Source organism: Cuculus canorus, chromosome 1 (genome assembly GCF_017976375.1).
Source record: "Cuculus canorus isolate bCucCan1 chromosome 1, bCucCan1.pri, whole genome shotgun sequence".
Classification (NCBI taxonomy): Eukaryota; Metazoa; Chordata; class Aves; order Cuculiformes; family Cuculidae; genus Cuculus; species Cuculus canorus.
This window is the reverse complement of record NC_071401.1, coordinates 172,930,910-172,948,236: the sequence shown is the minus strand read 5'-3', so window position 1 is coordinate 172,948,236 and position 17,327 is coordinate 172,930,910. Positions and strand designations below refer to the sequence as shown.

At 39.1% G+C, this 17,327-nt stretch overlaps 1 protein-coding gene across 5 annotated transcripts in view; it reads left to right on the top strand.

Moving 5' to 3' along the window:
- Positions 1-17,083, top strand: part of MDM1 (Mdm1 nuclear protein) — a 29,489-nt gene extending 12,406 nt beyond the window's left edge. For 3 of the 5 annotated variants that reach the window (XM_054085109.1, XM_054085125.1, XM_054085142.1), the window contains 8 exons: positions 2,586-2,624; positions 2,992-3,167; positions 4,565-4,843; positions 6,535-6,680; positions 6,803-6,933; positions 7,827-8,085; positions 9,154-9,222; positions 11,449-17,083. In XM_054085109.1, coding sequence (XP_053941084.1) covers positions 2,586-2,624; positions 2,992-3,167; positions 4,565-4,843; positions 6,535-6,680; positions 6,803-6,933; positions 7,827-8,085; positions 9,154-9,222; positions 11,449-11,555 — 1,206 coding nt within the window. In that variant the 3' untranslated portion in view covers positions 11,556-17,083. The remainder of the gene's footprint in view (positions 1-2,585; positions 2,625-2,991; positions 3,168-4,564; positions 4,844-6,534; positions 6,681-6,802; positions 6,934-7,826; positions 8,086-9,153; positions 9,223-11,448) is intronic. The other 2 variants (XM_054085117.1, XM_054085134.1) reach the window with 1 other exon arrangement.
- The last annotated feature ends 244 nt before the right edge of the window (positions 17,084-17,327 follow it).

The following is a 17,327-nucleotide window of genomic DNA, read 5'->3' as shown; positions in this document are numbered from 1 at the left end:
TGTTAGACGACTAAAGCCATGTTTTTATTTCTGATGTATATTGATATATGCATTACATTAACTAAGGCTGTAGAATATTTTGAACTATCACATGCTGCCTCACTAAGTGGTATACAGAAAGTTTCTGTAGAATATTACATCATTTTTCTGGCATGTAGGACTTCCGTGTGGAGACTGGATGTAGTGTCAGTAACATTCAAAACTGTCAGGAGCTGTGCTTGGCTTCAAGAGCAGTTGACTGATATGCAAGTAAGGGGAAAGGGACACGTTACCATGGAATATGCTGTGTTTGTGGTGCAGCCAGCCGGGAGGAGTCATTGCAGTACTGTCAAGGGAAGGACTGAGGAGACCAAGTGGTGGATGGGTTTTCTGCTCTACCAGGCAGAATCCTCTCTGGCTTGGGTTTGAGAAAAGTAGGAAGTAAATATATGCGGCATTTAATTAGAGTATATGAGAAACCAAGAAATTCTTATGCTGTAGGTATGTGGTTTGGATGTGTCTGACTTTTCCATGAGATTTTCGTGCTGACAAGAGAGTTGAAGGAAACTAGAAAGAAGTCACTTGGAGTAGACATGAAGAATTCAAGAAAGAATTTCAGGCTGGACATCAGGAAGAAATTTTTCACGGAAAGGGTCATTGGGCACTGGAATAGGCTGCCCGAGGAGGTGGTTGAGTCACCTTCCCTGGAGGTGTTTAAGGGACGGGTGGATGAGGTGCTGAGGGGCATGGTTTAGGGAGTGTTAGGAATGGTTGGACTCGATGACCCAGTGAGTCCCTTACAACCTTAGTCATTCTATTATTCTAGAATTCTAAGAATTAGTAGGACTTTTGGGGCCTTCTGAATGAAGGAGTTGTGCTGGGTAGCTGGAAGAGCCAAATTAATTTTAAGTCTGTAATAACAAATTCACAATATAGGCTGCCCAGCAATCCTTTTGGTTTCTGAACAATTCCATACCTGTTCCCAGTATTTTTCACTGACGTGGAGAAATATTTTGCAAAGCTGTATCTGACCTCTACCGCTGGTTGTGGTTGATGGTTGAGACACATCTGCTACAAGTGTCTGCAGAACATCTCTTGCTTAGCCTAAGAGGTTAGATGATAAACTCTGACTGATCCAGTCTGGTGTTTCCCTTAGTTGGGACCACGTATGGGTAACTTTGGGTCCGAAGCAGACTTCTGAAGTTCTAAGCCCAAACAGGCAAAGACCATAATAGTATCCTTATATGGCCTTAGCAGTAGTGACTACTCTTAGGCTGCTACTCAGCAATATACTAAGTGCTGCTTTTCTGCAACAAAAAAAATTGATTTGAATGAAAAAATCTCTTTGAATTATGCTTTTGAAAAATTAATGCAGGCAATTCATAGTCACAGTAGGACTCTGAGGCCTATGCCCTGCTGAGATAATGCTGTCTGCTGGGTGACTGAAAGGGAAGGTTGTCTTTTTTACTTCTTCACAATTCACTGGAGACATAGTATTCTTCCACCCTCTGCAGTGTCTTGTTGCTCTGGATCTGTGTTCCTTCTGTTGTGTCTATCATGATTAATTTTTCATTTTTCTGCTTAAAATGAATAGTCCAGTAGATCATTTACACCTCAGACTTTAAATTCTTCTCTTAAAATGACAAGTTTATATTTTTAATGGGCTGTTCTGTGAAAGTTCAGTGGGTCAGATTGTAAGATGTTAGCTGGTGTGGGCTAAGTGAATTTCCATCTGCTGCATCCAGTTACTTTTAGTGGCTATAGTGGAATTTGGCCCACTAAACTCCATTCCTTGCCAGAAAAATGATTGAAAGTCTATGATGAAAGAAAAATAAATAAGAAAATGTGCTAGAGGAAATGTCAGTATTACTTTCCTGCCCTTTGACAAAATACTTAGTTCCTGAGAAACATTTTTTTAGTGAGCCAGAATTCACACGACAGTATCACAAAGTTATTTTTAATCATGTAAACATAGAAGTTTTTTTGTTGCTTTTTCTTCCTGCACTTTAATTATGTTTGAGTGAAGAACACAAAACAGTGTGAGTATTGAAATAGTTCTAACCATAAAAGTGATAGAGTAAAATCAACAGCATAATGTCTAAAGAGAGAACTTATCACTGTTTTTTAAGACTAAACCTGACATCTCATTCTTGCAGTTACTGATAGGCTAGAAGAAATGATTTTGATATTATGTCTTACATACAATAGAACCAAGAGTTCTCATGGAATCGTCAGCTCCTCACTGAGATAAGATTAATGTAGCTAGAGGCAGTTGCAGTGTTCACAGCATACGAACTCAGTATTGCATATAGGTCTGTTGACTTGAAATAACCATAAATTAGTGTGTGGTGAACGTATTTTTGAGTGTTAAGGCTTAGAAATCTAAATTAATTTCCTCAAGCTTGACAAAAAGGTGTGAAATAGCAGTGCTAATGTATTTGTTTTACAGGTTTTTGCTGTATCTCAGGGAGGCAGCATAGAGCTATGTTGACAGGTTTTTAGTTTTTAATTTCTTACTCTGAAATAAAGTTACAAAACTTGTATCTCAACAGCACAGTGCTGAAAGAAAAATAAGTTTTAAAATAATTCTGTATTCCTCTCCTTAGGCATCTCAAAACACCCTAAATTCCATGTGGTATATGGAGGTTGGTTGCATCTAAGTTCTTGTTTCAATGTTTGGAGCATTGTGTCTGAGCTCTGATGGCAAAACTAGAATCCAGCACTAAACTTATTCGCAGATACTGCATAACTTCTTGTGCTCATTGAATGAGTAATTGACAATTTTGCTTGCTTCGGCTGAAACATGCTTACTAAATACACACTGTTGTTATTTTTGCTATCGTTTTGTTGCATTTACTGCAGCATGCAATGTTTGTGCTGTGAGTGGCCCTGTATTGTGAGTAACTTGCTTTTCTCCTTTAGCTGCCATTAGCTAATGCGAACACGTTCTAATTTTGCAGCCCGTTAGTGAACTTTAAACATATATGCAACTTACGAAACCTTTATGTGTAGGTGAGAGAACTTAGAGAAAGAGCAAAGGCTTACAGACAACGAGTGGAGGGAACACACTTCTCCCGGTATCATCTCAATCAGATCCTGTCCGATAATAATAGTCTTTGGGATGTGTCTTCAACTTCCAGTTCAGAAGAAGGCATCAGCAACAACATCAGAGCACTAGATCTTGCTGGGTAAGGTTGTCATTCCTGCCTGTTGTTCTGTAGCTTTGAAACAGTGCAAAATGCTGAATATAGGATTAGCATAGCTTAGATGTTTGACTGTATTCAAGATGTGATAGGACAGGATTCAAGATAACCTGATCTAGGCTCCCTTTCCCTAGGAAAGGTTGGGCCAGATGGTCTTTCAAATACCCTTCCAAACTAGGCGATTGTGCCATTCTGTGATGTGTAAATTCTCCAGAACAGCTGAGAACATTTACCTTTCCACAGATATATCAGTTGATCTGTGCTCAAATTGAAAATGAGACACAATCCAGTCTTCTGAGGGAAGAGAAAGTTATTCCTTTGTAATTTTCCACAAATGCCACAAATAGTGTGGCAACCTTAGTCTCAAGTCTGGAGGAATTTCACACTGAGTCATACTGAAACAGTATTCTTTTCACTGGCATGATATGAAATATGTTTTGCCTATTCAGATGTTATCAGTGTTCTTGTCAAGATTAATTAATCTTGTGATTGAGTCTTAGACACTGTTTAGTTTTGAGATGAAGACATAGGAACTGGAATGGTGTGGATCCATTTTCTCCTTTCTTTGAAGATCATCAGAAATGGCAGATATTAAAACCCTTGACAGGAAAATTCAGAATTAGTATTTTAGTAGAATGTACAGATAGGTATTGCTAAAGCAAGAAGGAAATAAAAAAGCTATCTGTGACTTCTTTAAGATCTGATATTTAAACACAGTGCCTTGGATACCTCTCTGCAGTGCGCTTAGTCTACTGTATGCGCACTACTTGTTTTGTGTATGTGGGAGAGATCTACTCATTTGCATGGCTGTAGCTCTAATAAGGTTTGGGGGATGACATGTATAAGTATTTATTATTCTATAATGTGTGATATTAAATATGGTGTAAATTTTTTGCTTCCTAGTTTGTTTTTTTGCCTGTGAAATACAGATCCTCTTACTGATCTCGTTTCTTTCCACTTATTTCTGGAAGCAATTGAGAGTTTAAGACTGTCAAAACTTGTGCCTAAAGAGCAGTCTACTAAACTGCTTGGCTTTCAAAACTGTGCCATCATACAGTCCCTGTGCATGGAACTACTTATTTTTTGAGCACTTCTGATAATTTGACTTGGTTTTTAACCTGGGAATCAAGCCCGAATTTTACATTACATTTTTGGAAGTGACAGTCCTGAAAGAGTTTTCATAGAATCTATTTAGAAAATGGTTTGTAGTTAAACATCAGTTAAAACTTCAGTGGAAATTTAACCATTCATCGTGTCAACTGTACCACTTTTTAATATCTGAGCTGTACTTTTGACAAAAGACTGAACTGGATGAATGTGTTTTACATGGACATGTGTCACGCAAATCAGTGGTATGAAACACTGATTTCTTTGTTTCTTAGAGTTTCTGAAAAAGAGACTACACCAAGCCCCAAAATGCTGCAGCAACCCGACTCCGGAGAACAGCCACACCAGGACAGCACTGAGAAGAAAGAAATGTCAGATGCTTTAACTGTTCCAGTCAAAAGGCGTTTAGTTTGGGGTGAACATGAAGGTACTGAAGAAAGGAAGAATCGGCAATCAACAGAGGAGGAATTAAAACAGGATGAACAGGCTGCAGTTGTGGCTCAGCAGTTAGAAGGAAACAATACAGATGCCAATGAAGATAAGAAAATTGAAGGGTAAAACTGAACATTTTTCTTGTGTATATATATGAAAATTTCTGAGAAAAAATAATATGTTAACTAATTTTTATTTTATATCAGTTTTACTTAAAGGAGTATAAATTGGTGTGATGCTGCTTTTGTTTTGAGCAGCGTGATAAGGAATGAAGAGGTTTGAGACATCGAATTGGTTGGTGGAAATGGATCTGCCATTAAGAATGCTGGATATCTAACTTGCAAGGCAGAAGTTTGTAGAAGCATAAAAAATTTTAATGTTTTTGTTCCAAAACTATAAACTTTGTAGTATGGGCCTCTTGGAACAGACTGTTCATTACACAGTGGCCAAGCATAGTAAAAATTAAAGCTCAGAACTTGGCTCAAATTGACAGCATAGGATTGTTAGGGCTCAAAGGATAGAATACCTGCTAACTTGTACTTAAGCATCTGTTTTTCTTAAAGAGGTTCATGGAATTCGGAGAAAAACATAGCTAGCATCCAGCAGTCACAGGTGATTTTGTTGCTGAGCACAGGCTGGGGAAAAAAGTGGAGGGATATTTAGAAATCATGAGAGAGCAACTGAGTCTGTGAGTAGTACAATGCATATTACTGTATTTGACAGTTGAAAGACCCAAATCATATGTGGTTACCGAAGTCTCTGGATTTTTACTCTTCAAGTTTTTCATATTTTTTTGGTAGAACAGTGTTTTAGTTTGGTAGATATTTAAATCTGAATGACTTTGGCCCTTGTTACCACACCATCTAAGCATTTTGTATTTCTCATTGCATTCTATCTTTGGTGTTGCAACGCACATCAAAGGTAAGGAATTGCAATTGTCTCCTTTGGGGATAATGTTCTGCATGCAAAACCCAAGCAAAGAAAGATGGAGATGTTAGACTCAAATAGAAATTAAGTGCAGGCTTTCAAAGCTGTCATCCTGAAAAAATTCTTAAGTTTCTATCTAATTCTAGACATTATCTTGTTCATAGATATGTCTCTGACATTTAAGATTTTCTGTCATCTTGCAGTGTGGTTGTATGTGTGCTGAGATGCTCTGGACTTGGTGATGCAGAGCAGCTTAATGTGTTGTTTAAGCCTACTTGAGAGCTAGTGATGTGATGTTCTTTGACTAGATGTCCTCAGAGTGTGTCTATCATGCACTGATGGGATCAGGCTTGTTGCACAGTATAGGTACGCTGCCACCTTCCAGGCGTCTGGGAGAAGATGACAGGAGTGTAGTGCTTATTTATTTAATAACCTGGGGGCTAGTGTGGTTACATAAATGTGGGATACTTGGTTTCAGTTCCACCACATTGACTGAAAAGAGTCAAACCCACCTTCCAACCTTCTAAGGTGACAACCGGTTTCAAAGTTTTTCTAGGTGAGTACTCTTTTCACACCTCTTGCCAAGTCTCTGCGATTGTGCGGCAGTACATTCAAGGTTGATTGGGACACAGGGAATTTGCAGTTTGAGACTGTATGTACTTTATGCACTTACGTAAAAAAAATAAAATACAGAAACGGAAGTTTGAGGGCTGGAATCCAGGGACCCCCATTGCAAGCAGATGTTTTAGCTACAGGCTACTGGTGTTTTATGGCCCTGTCTTGCCTTAGGCTTCATTCATTCTAGGAATGTGTTGGAAACAAAAAGCTCGAATGCGAGAGTTCTGAGTCCTTAGCTAATCCTTTAATCATTTCTCATTTTTTGCAGTGAGAATGCCCTGGTATTGAATTCTGCAGCTGAGTCACATTCTTCTTCTGTATCCTCGAGGGCAGGCGGAAGGCTTCCTACTCCAGAGCTGAGAGCACTTGGTGGAGCTCAGAGGACTCATCATGATCTCACTACCCCGGCTGTTGGTAAAAAGACTTTTAAATGCAAAGCACTATTTCAAGAACTAAAGAAAAAAAGACATGTTTGAATTAATTTATTAGGTTATTTAAGGTAATAAAGCATTTTTTCATCTTCTCCACTGCAACAGGAGGTGCGGTTCTGGTGTCTCCTCCTAAATCCAAGTCTTCATCTTCACAGAGGAGAATGCGCGGTTTAGGAACAGACATTTCTTCAGCTAAGCCAGATGCAAGAGGAGCTTCAAAAAGAAGGTCATTCCGGGTGAGCCAGAAAAGAGGCATTTTAGGAATATGTTTTTTAACTAATTGTGAATAATTTAGTTAATAAATCTTGAGTTGTCACTTACTATTCCAAAATTCTCTGTGTCTGTGACTAAATAAGGCTGATATCTGAATAAATTAATTTTTTGTGGGTATCAAGCAAAGGAGTTGAAACTATTGGAGTGAGATTGTATGAACTCTATTTTGGCTTTTTCTGGAAGATTAAAAAAAAAAAAATCCCATCTGGAGCTGTTGAATTCTGCATTAAGATTACTGTAGGTTGCCAGTGATATGTGCCACAGCTCCAGATTCCTTGTTTTGAAAGAAATCCAAGAAGTAGAGGTTAGGTGCCTGGGTACAAGATAGGTAAATGTGCCATGATAGTTTCATTCTACCTTTACTTTGATTTTGTGCTTCTTTTATTTTGCAGGTTGCACTAAAATAAAAATAGAAACATCTAGGAGTTGCTTAACTGTCTTCCTCTCAAAACCGTGGTTTTTTTTGGTCAGGTTTTGCTCAATCTGTGTTCTAGAAAGACAGCTAGCATTTCACTGCATATATCCTACGTAGTGAGTTCTGTAACAGAAGCAGACACAGTTGCATGAGGAGTTGGTTTAAAGTCTGAGAATGCATTTTTTTTTTTCTGTGAAGAAAATAAGCTTTTGGTTTGACCTGACTAGATTACATGCAGACCACGCTAAACACTTGTTACGGGGAGTAGTTTTTCTTTAAGCTGTCTTGCAAGCTTGAAATACTTATTCTTCCAGTACCCTCATGAGAAGTGTAACAGTGTAAAACCAACATTTGTGGCATATGTGAGGATCTGTACTTGAAGGCTGTATATCAGATGTTGGGGTTTTGTGTTTAAGGTTTCTTCTTTCTATTGCGTTTTAGCCTGATGTGGCAGTGGAAGCTGTTTCACTCCTTACCTCTCCACCTGCTGGACTGGGAACTTCAGATCCTCTGCCACTTAGGCAGGATCAGCAGCATCCTGACAGTGCTTCTGGTCAGCAAGCTCCTCTTGCTTCAGCCCATCGAGAACATTCCTCTGTACCTCCTCTGCTGAAGTCAGCCAAAAGCTGCTCTATGCCTTACTGGAGTTCCTCTCGTCGTATACAAGGGACTCTCAAGGATCCAGAATTCCAGCATAATGGTGGGTTTTGTGTATTAACTGGCTGTGTTAGAGTGCTGCAGGATGGAAATGCTTACCATACAGTGTTCAGGCCAAGAGACTGCTGAGCTTGCTGCCTTACAGACTACAGAGTGTGTTGTTTGTAAACAAAAGCTTTTCTATTATACTTTTAGTCTTGCTCAGGAAGTGTGCACAACTCTCCACCTTAATTTCAGATTCCACTAATATAATTCTATTCTAGTGATTTGTTGTCTTAATTTTGCCTTATTAATTTCAGTAAGTACTTAATCCTTATAAGGATAATTTGGTTTAGTAATTTTTAATCTTTAGGCTACAGATGGATTCTGTGGGACTTTTCCAGCTGCAATTACCAACAGCAATGTGTAACTGGGGATCTTTATAGCGTGGTATTATTTTGCAGTTGTGGATTTCTGAGAGATAATTTCCTTAAATATTTCTGCAGGATAAGGAAACAAAAAAAGCCATCTCTAAAAGTTTTATTGAATATTGAAAAAAATAATTTCTTGAATGAGGAGGATTTTGTGTTGGAGCATTTCAAAGATTTTTTGTCAATACTTAGGGGCACTGGGGACATAAATTTGAATCTGTCACCCCTTATTCAAAATAAAGTCTACATGCTTAAGTTATCTGTTCCAGAAAGACTTTCTGTAGCTGCTTAAGGTCCCTTAGTGCTTGGTCCTCTTATTGTAAAGATTAGCCATAAAAAAGTAGTGCTCCAATCTAGAATGGAAATAGTTGTCAGTTTAAGTAGAATGGTGAAATACAGAGAATTGCCGTGGGAAGAGATTAGAATCTGTGCTGTGTTCTAGCTCAGTGCCTTGACTGCAGTTCACTAATCATCTTGTAGCATTTACCAAAGACAGGTGCCTTGAGAAGAACGCAGTAGAGTAAGTTTATTTTACCTCAACTTAGCGTAAAAGAATCTTGTGGAGTTTTTGGTATGTTTGCTATTTTGAGACTCTGGTTTTGGAAATAAAGTTGTAACATTTTAAAATGTTCTAAAACGAAATATTGTCCTTTGTCTATTTTGAAATGATTCAAAACTGTGCCTTTGACTTTTTGTCCTAGGGAATGTTGGCAATCCAAAAATGAGATCTTTCCAGTTACCCCTTCAAGAAAGAAACTATAATGATGAAGGTATTTTTTGTCCCAAAGTATTAATATATATTATGTGTATATTAGGTAGGTTTATTTTAACTTTTGTTCTCGTGGGAAGATTTCTGAATGCAGTAAGTAATACTGGTTTATGTGTTTGCATGAACTACTGCGTTATTTCACCAAAATAATTCGAAAATGTTCATCTTAGTAGCCTAAACTCAAATATGAAAGTATCTTCTGCATTAAATATGGCTGAAAATTAAGTAAACTATTGTGGCTCAATATGCTTACTATAGCTTGCTCAGTTCTATACCTAAAATCATTTCTTCCATGTGCCTTTTTTAAGCCTTTGTGTTGATAGCAACAAAAGCAAACTGTAAAATGATCACAGCCCAGGTTGCAGCTGCAGTAACTTTGGATGCAACTTAAAAGATACCAAAAATCTTAAGATAAAAATTTTGCTTGTGAGACTGGAGCACCAGATATGCAGCATAAAATGATCCCTCTGACTTTAATTTTCACACCTGTTCCTCTGCTGAGTGTATTGGGGTACTTATGGTATCCTGTTGTTATTTTTGCTGGGGTTTTGTTTTGTTTTGGTTTGGTTTTTTTTCACTATTTACTGTGACGTTAATCTGGGAGAGCATCCAGTGCATAGCCCACCAGTGCATCTTCTTCGCCCTTTTGTGTGCAGATACAAATAAACTCTTGCAGTAGCATGAGTCAAACAAAGGCACTGTAGCCTCATTAGCCTGGGCTGCTATACGTTGTTAGCATGGCATATGAGGTTGAGCTTGGTGTGGTGCTGCTCTAGTTGCAATCACCTGTGTTTGGTTCAGATTAGAATAGGGGCAGAGCAAGCTTATATCTGATTGTGGTTTATTTATAGATATACCCCAGAACAACCAAGAGCTTTTTATCTGTACCCCTTATGCTTGTTTGGTCCTTGGTTTTAACCAAAGTTCAGGCTGATTCTCTATTTTACTCATTGCAGTTGGCTGGAAAATGTGTGGGTTGTGCAGATGGCTCAGCCAAGCATCTTTGTATCTACATAAAAAATGCAAAAATCCTATAGTACTCTACAGCGTCCCACAAGCTTGCTGTGCACAGATTAAATACTGCAACTGCTGCTACTTTATTTTTCCTGTGAGTGGACTGATGGTGTATGAGCTTTCAAAAACAGGTGCAAAGGGTGCAATGTGCCAGTCCACAGATACTTCATATGCCCATATTTGTTCATGTACATACAAACCTGGGAGTTATTCCAATGGCATGTCTGCAAGAAGTGCAGTTAGCAGTTTTCTCATGCATGAGCATATAGTTGCTATGCGTAGTGCATAAGTCTGTTATGGGCTATGTTTGGATCACTGTGTTTGGATAAGTCTGCATTTGGATCACTATGTTTCAAGAATTTAGAAGTGCTGCTTAGAAGTTAACTGAAACACTGACAAGATACAGGTCCTGTCAGGATTGAGTTGTGGAATTTTTTGTTGCTGTTTTCTTGTTGGTGAGGGTTGGAAAGTAACGATACAGTTCTTTTTAATCCATTGCAGGAGAATGGGTTAATTAAGGTCATTTTTCATAGAGAGCATCTTGATAGAGCTATAGCAATATTTTAATACTGATGTTAAAGAAGTATAATGTTGGGTTTTATGAAAGAAGCACTGTCCAGGCTGCTTAACGCTAGGAGTTCTGCTGGGTATGAAGTGGATCCTGTATTCAAAAGGAAGACTTTTCAAAAGTACATTTTTAAAGCATGCTTGATGTAGTCTTTGTGTTAAACTTCCTGTTTTCTTTAGAAGACACATTTCTTTTAGCAGCTTTTGGCACACTAACTGGTTTTGGCACAGAATGTCTCTTTCGGCAGCAAAGGTTCTGATACTTTAGTTGTGTGTTATTCTAAGGTTGTCTGCTTTCCTTGAAGTGGTGGGTTGCTTACATGAACATGCCATTGCCAGTCTGGTCCATATAGACGTCAGTGGCAGAGAAGTGATTTCTGAGGTCTTCTGACACAGGACAGTAAATGGCTTGGGGAACTGGGCAATCCCCGAGTGACAGTAGGGATTTCATCCTGGAGTTTGTCAAGAGTTAGGCGTGTAGTGCTCTCAAGTAATAGAATTAAAGGGTGTTGTGTATCTTAGCATCCATTGTGATAGAGGGCATAAATATATTTGCATCTTCAAAGTCTGCCGTGAAAGTCAACCATGTTTTAATAGGTGTATTTCATGTTCCTGTTTACATTTTCTCTTGTTGCTTTCCTCACAGATGACAGGCTGTCTCAGATTTCAGCCCGCTCAGCAGCATCCAGCTCACTTGCGTCTCAGATACTGGAACGAGCTCAGAAGAGGAAGGATTTCTGGGGCAAGACATAATCTCTCCCATCTGTTGCATAGAACCTGTTCTGTAAAATGGTTTATTTTTTGTAGATTGTAGTGATTGTAGATATCATGCAGCATTATTTCACTTTTCACTAATGTGGCCCAAATTTTCGCACTTGACATGCCAATTTAAAATTACAATATTTAAACGAGTGTTGAAAACGTAGGTCGTTTATATTTGAGAGTTGTGTCTTGATTCACTATGTCACAACAACTTTTTTTTTTCACAGTGGCACCTTTGAAACAGATGATTTTTAATTGAGACGTTTTTTATGCAACCTGTGTGTTACTTTCAAGGTATTCTCCTGTAGTCACGCAGTGTGACCTCGGACAGTGTTCAGGGGCGACGCCATCATTCACCAGCCACCTCAGTTGCTTAATTTTCACCAGCTATCTTAAAGGCAACTGCCGTATATTTATGTTACTGTGTGAAATGTCAGAACAACACAGTGCTGTAATAAAAAACTTTTTACTAGTTACTGCTTTTAACCTGTTACCAAAAAATTGTTGTTATTTCTTAACGAAGCTAACGTGGAACATGCAGGACTTTGAGAAAAGCACATTAAGCTTTAGGGTTTGTTCATTGCCCGCAGTTTTTTAGCAAGGACTACTGTTAAGAGTTTAATGTGTACAGTACTGCAGTTTGTCAGATGTACTGATGTGAACATTTGTCTTTTTGTGGGCTAGACCTGTGTTTAGTGTTCATTTCAGCCTCTCTAGAAAGAGCAACCTCAGCCACCTTAAATGGTGGCCTTCCCAGCCCCATGTCAAACTCAGGTATTTGGGAGTAATTGATCTGTTACATTCAGAAGAATGTTTTTTTCTTGACTTAGACATTTTAATTACCTATCCTTCTAGTTGCCTATTTCTGAGAGACAGGAATACTGTTAATGATTGTCACGGCAAAAAATGTTTGTGATTTATGCTGACAGCTGTTTTTATCTTTCTAAGCAATGCAAACGAGTTGATATCAAGTAGAGGAAATAGGTGGCTAGCAGCCAGTTTGTTTCTGCTTGCTTGGCTTCAAGTTTTAATATTATTTCATTTGGAAATTTTATATGTAGATAATTTGAATTTTATACACATTTGCTTACATTTTGATTTTGTACACAATTATGTACACATATTACTGAAAATAAAGAAATGGTTGACTGATTTGTTTCTGTTCAAGTTATGCCAGATAAATTGGTAGAGCCTATTACATTGACACTTACTGTGTAGTTTTCTGTTTCACCTGTTCAGCTGGAACATTCGTGGACTGTTTAAAGAAAAGAAGTTAGCTCAGAACTGGTCTTCAGAAAATAAGTTACTACAGCTTGATAACGTTGATACTTGGAATCGTGATTTTCTACAGATATTTGGTATTGTGACCCAGAGCAGATGAGTGCTACACAGGCTGGAAGGCTGCAATGCCCAAATGGCCAGTTCCCAACAGATGAGCTGTTTAATTAAAGAGTGACTGTTATCCAGCATTGATCACATTAAAAAACAGTGTCCTCTTCTTCCAGAAATTGGGCATTGCAGTAGTTTCCTACCAGTGAAGTTCTTTGAAGCAAATTAAGGTGTTTTATGTTGTCTCAAGGACTTCTGAGATTATTCTGTGTCATGCATGTAATATGTTAATTATAATTGGTCGGAAATTTTCTATTGAAAGGGAAACTTTGTGTGCAACAACCTTTATGAAAAAAGCCCATTTTCCTCTGAAATGATTGTTTTACAGTGTAAAACTTACTGGCCAAAACCAGAAGTATTTTTGGTAAGAAGGAAAAGTTGTTGCTGTTTATTCTGGAGTGTCGTCTGTATTCTTCATATAGTTCAACCTGTTCTTATGGCCTGAGAGCTCTCATCCACTACTTCTCCTCTGTGCTACTTGTAATCTGAGGTTTGTCAACTGTGCCTTCTTCGTAAATATTTAATTTTGGGCTTTTTTCTAGGTTTACCTGGGATTTCTGGGTGTCCCACAGTTCTCTCAGAGCTTTTGTGCAGGCCCGATTTTGAACCCTACAGGTCACAAATATTATATAACAGCATATGTGCCGATTTTGCTTACATTATTGCACTATGGGTCTGGTGCATCTGGGTAGCTCTGAGTTTGTTACGTGTGTGCTGCATAGGACGTGTGTTTTGTATTTCTGCCAGGGAGACAACCGGCATGGTAAAGGAGGGAGACATTTTTGTTGCATGAAGGTACAAACCCAATTTAGACATGAGAATGGAAGCCCCTGGTGTCCCACATATCATCATGGCATTGTTTGAACAAATAATGTCATCTAAGCAAAGTTTAGCTTTTGACTGAAATATTCTACTTGAGTTTACTTATGGACAGAAGTATTTGAAGGAAAGGTAGGCCAAATACATTTTTTGAATAATGCTAGTGCAAAGCTTCCGAAGGATGCCCTTTTGTAGTTTGTAAGGCAGATATAAAATCCTTTGTGCCTGCTTTCTGTTCTTGTTTTTTATCTGGTTCAAGAGGGGGTTTGTTTTCTTTTTCTGAATGTTCCAGACCAACCTTCAGACGTGTTTCCTGTTGTATTTTCCAGCAAGCTGAACATTGAAAAAAGGTTCAAAAGTGCACCCTTTATTAATAATCACAAATGCGTGCTGTACAGTGAATATTTATTGTTTTCTGTCAAGGAAATGGGAGAAGCCTTGAAGAGGAGAGACAAAGTAGATAAACAAGGAGGAAGGCAATTACCAGTAGTAGCAATACCTGAGGAATAAACAGCTTTGGGAGCTTGTTGACTTAAGATCAAATATACAAAACCAGCACATAAATAATGCACGTGGTCAGTAAGTGCTGAATTGAATGTCTTCAGCTCCTGTTCCCAAGCTGGGTATACCTCCTGGGTAAATCTCGTTGCTGGGGATTCACAGCTTTCAACCACCTGTAGACCAGCTCTTCATCACTGACCACTGCCAGCAGATGAAGGCCTTCCTTTACCCAGTATTCCTGCCAATACAGTGTCCCCTCAACCAGCCCATGAAGAGGAGACTCGATTCTAGTCTGTTGCTTCCAAAAGCCTTCACATCTTGCCAGATAATAAGCCTGTTTCCTGTCTGTGGCAAGGGCGAGCTCTCGGTTTCTTCTACTAAATCTTTTTTGTATTGTTGCTGGCCTAGGGCTTGGAACGAAGGTCTCCCTGTTCTTGAAGCTTTGCTTACTCTAACATCTTCCTCTGTCTGTCCAAGTCATTGAAGTGGAATGACTTGAGCAGGTGGAAACACCTTTCTCACCATTTAGGCAGTTCCTCCAGGGAGGTTTGGATGCCCCTGGGCATGGGGAGATTTCTGAGGATTTAACTAAATGTTTATGATTAGCAGCTAGGTAGTATTTAGGAATACATCGTTTTATCTTTGCATCTCTTTATGACTCTGGGCTTTCATTTCTTTTCAGAGTCTCAATTTCCAGTGCTTTTTATGATGCATCAGCCTTCTCTCCTTAAAATGCTGAAATTCCCCCTTATATAATGGATTGAAGTTTGGGAAGAATCACTTGGAGGCTTTCAGCTATGCAAGGAAGTTTGGGTGGAAATCTGGTATTGTGGATAATCCCATCCAGTGTAAAAAAAAAAAAAAATCCTGCTAAAATGTGCTAGTTTTGCAGTAATATTTTGTTGTTTCTTTCAAGTTTTAATGCCTTACTGAGGTGAGTTCTGAAATATGATGTGACATATGTAAATGTCATTAACCTTACAAATGCAAGTCGTAAAGTTTCTTTAGCCATCAGAGCTGGATTGCATTTAATGCAGGGGTAAGCAACAAGACATGTTTGGGTCCATAAATTCGGTTTAAATCCCCAGGCAAGGCTGCCCAGTGCTCTTCCAGTGATACTTAAGTCACTATGAGTATGTTGTTTATAGGGATTTTTCAGCCTTTTTTGATTAATAGATCCATTTCTCTGCTGCTCATATGGATACCTATGTAATGAGTAGCAATCTCTTAAAAACAGGTTTGCCTATGCCTTGCAGGTAGCCTGAGTTCCCCCTGGACATAAGGGACACAGTCTGAAACCCAGTGTATGTTGCAGGATGGTGAAAGGAAGTGAAGTTACTTACCAGCCACTAGCTTTCTCCTTCACTCACAAATTCTTCGAGTCCTGGTACTAAGATGTTTTCCTTATCTGACTCTTGGTGTCGTCGCTTTCTGGTAGATAGCAGTGGAGGAAAAAGGGATTTCCAAATACTATCCATTCTCGACGAGTGTGGTACTTGAAGGTGGGGCGGGAAGCACAGCTGCTTTGAACAATTTAGTGTATAGCTTATTTGCATAATGCCATATTGCTTCATTACATCTGCCTGGTCCTGCAAGGCTGAGCTGGCACTTGATGTTCTTGTATCGGAACAGTTCTTACTGTCTAGTAAAATTTGTCAGCAGAGCCCCATGACCACCTGATGCAAGTGGAATTTTTGCTGTGCTGTTGTTGATCGATTCTTAGCATAGCCTGACGCAGAATCGTTCCATTACCCAGAGACAGACAAATGTGTGACAAGAAGAACAAGCTGAATGGTAATTTTCATGTGAAGCGACCTAAATTAATGTCCTGATTCCTGCAGTTATTCAAACCTTTGCGGACAAGAGGCTGGGGAAGAGAAGGGAGCATGGCGAGGCAGCGGTTACATCTGGGGCAGTTGGTTCTTTGGCTTTACACTGAAACCCAGTGAGAAAGTGTTAATCATTAACAGTGATCACACTGAAAGCAAAACCGGGAGAGCAGCTAGTGGATGGTAGCTAACCAGAGAACTCCATTTTCACAAAAATTCCAAGTTATGTTTTGCTTTTTAATGAGTTTAATATTGTTTTGAAGAAGGACATCAGGGGTTCCATCTTAAAAATGTGAATGAACTTCCTAAGTATTTTGGTGTTTACTGCAGTTCATCTGTGCTGGATGTGAGCTGACTTTTCGAGGTTTCTGTTTTGCAGGCTGTGCTCTAGAGAAGCTCCTGGAGCAACCATACCCTGCCTAGCAGACCTGAATTCAGCATGCCAAACGTGCTGCACATAGAAAGATTCCTGAGAAACACCAAAGGATGGCACTCTGTGGTCCTGCAGCGTCTTGTTAGGGTTGAGGACTGAGAATAGCAGAAGGTTCACCTGGACACCGACAGTCCTTTGGGAAGGCAAGCAAAGCCTGATAGCGCTTAAAGCTTACATACCTTTTGTTGGATTGGTTTTTTTCTATTCATGGGTCTGGATTAAAAGTATAGCGGAAAAGCAGTTATTTGCTGGTAGGAGTTTACTCTTGGCAGGGGGGCTTTGGTGGTACAGTCATGGCAAAAAATCCTCTGTAGTGCAGACAGAGAAAAAGACAACTGAAGCTTCTTACTTTCTTCAGAGGTCTTGATAAAGTCTTCTGGTAAAGCACATCACCTTTGCAGATGTCACTGATTTACATTTATACCAGCTTGCCTTTCCTGAGGTCACTAAGGCAGTGGCCTGTGCAGGTTTCAAGTAGGCCTGAAAGATTTTGCTTTTAGCTGTGTTTATATCCGATATACCCACACGTTTCTGTCTCTGCATATGTGTATTTCTGTGTGTGTATTAAAAATACGTTTTTGCTCAAGGCTACTTTGTTTAATACTGTTATGTGCTGGGATATCTCCAAAACACCTACTTCAAGACTAGAATGAAGAAATGAAGACTAGAAAGAAGAGGAATGGCTGACAGGATCCAGAAAGCCCATACTTCTGGATTTGTCTTTTCCTAGATTCCTTTCTGGTCACTGGGTTGGTGTGACACACACGTACAGGCATCCATGGATGTACCCTG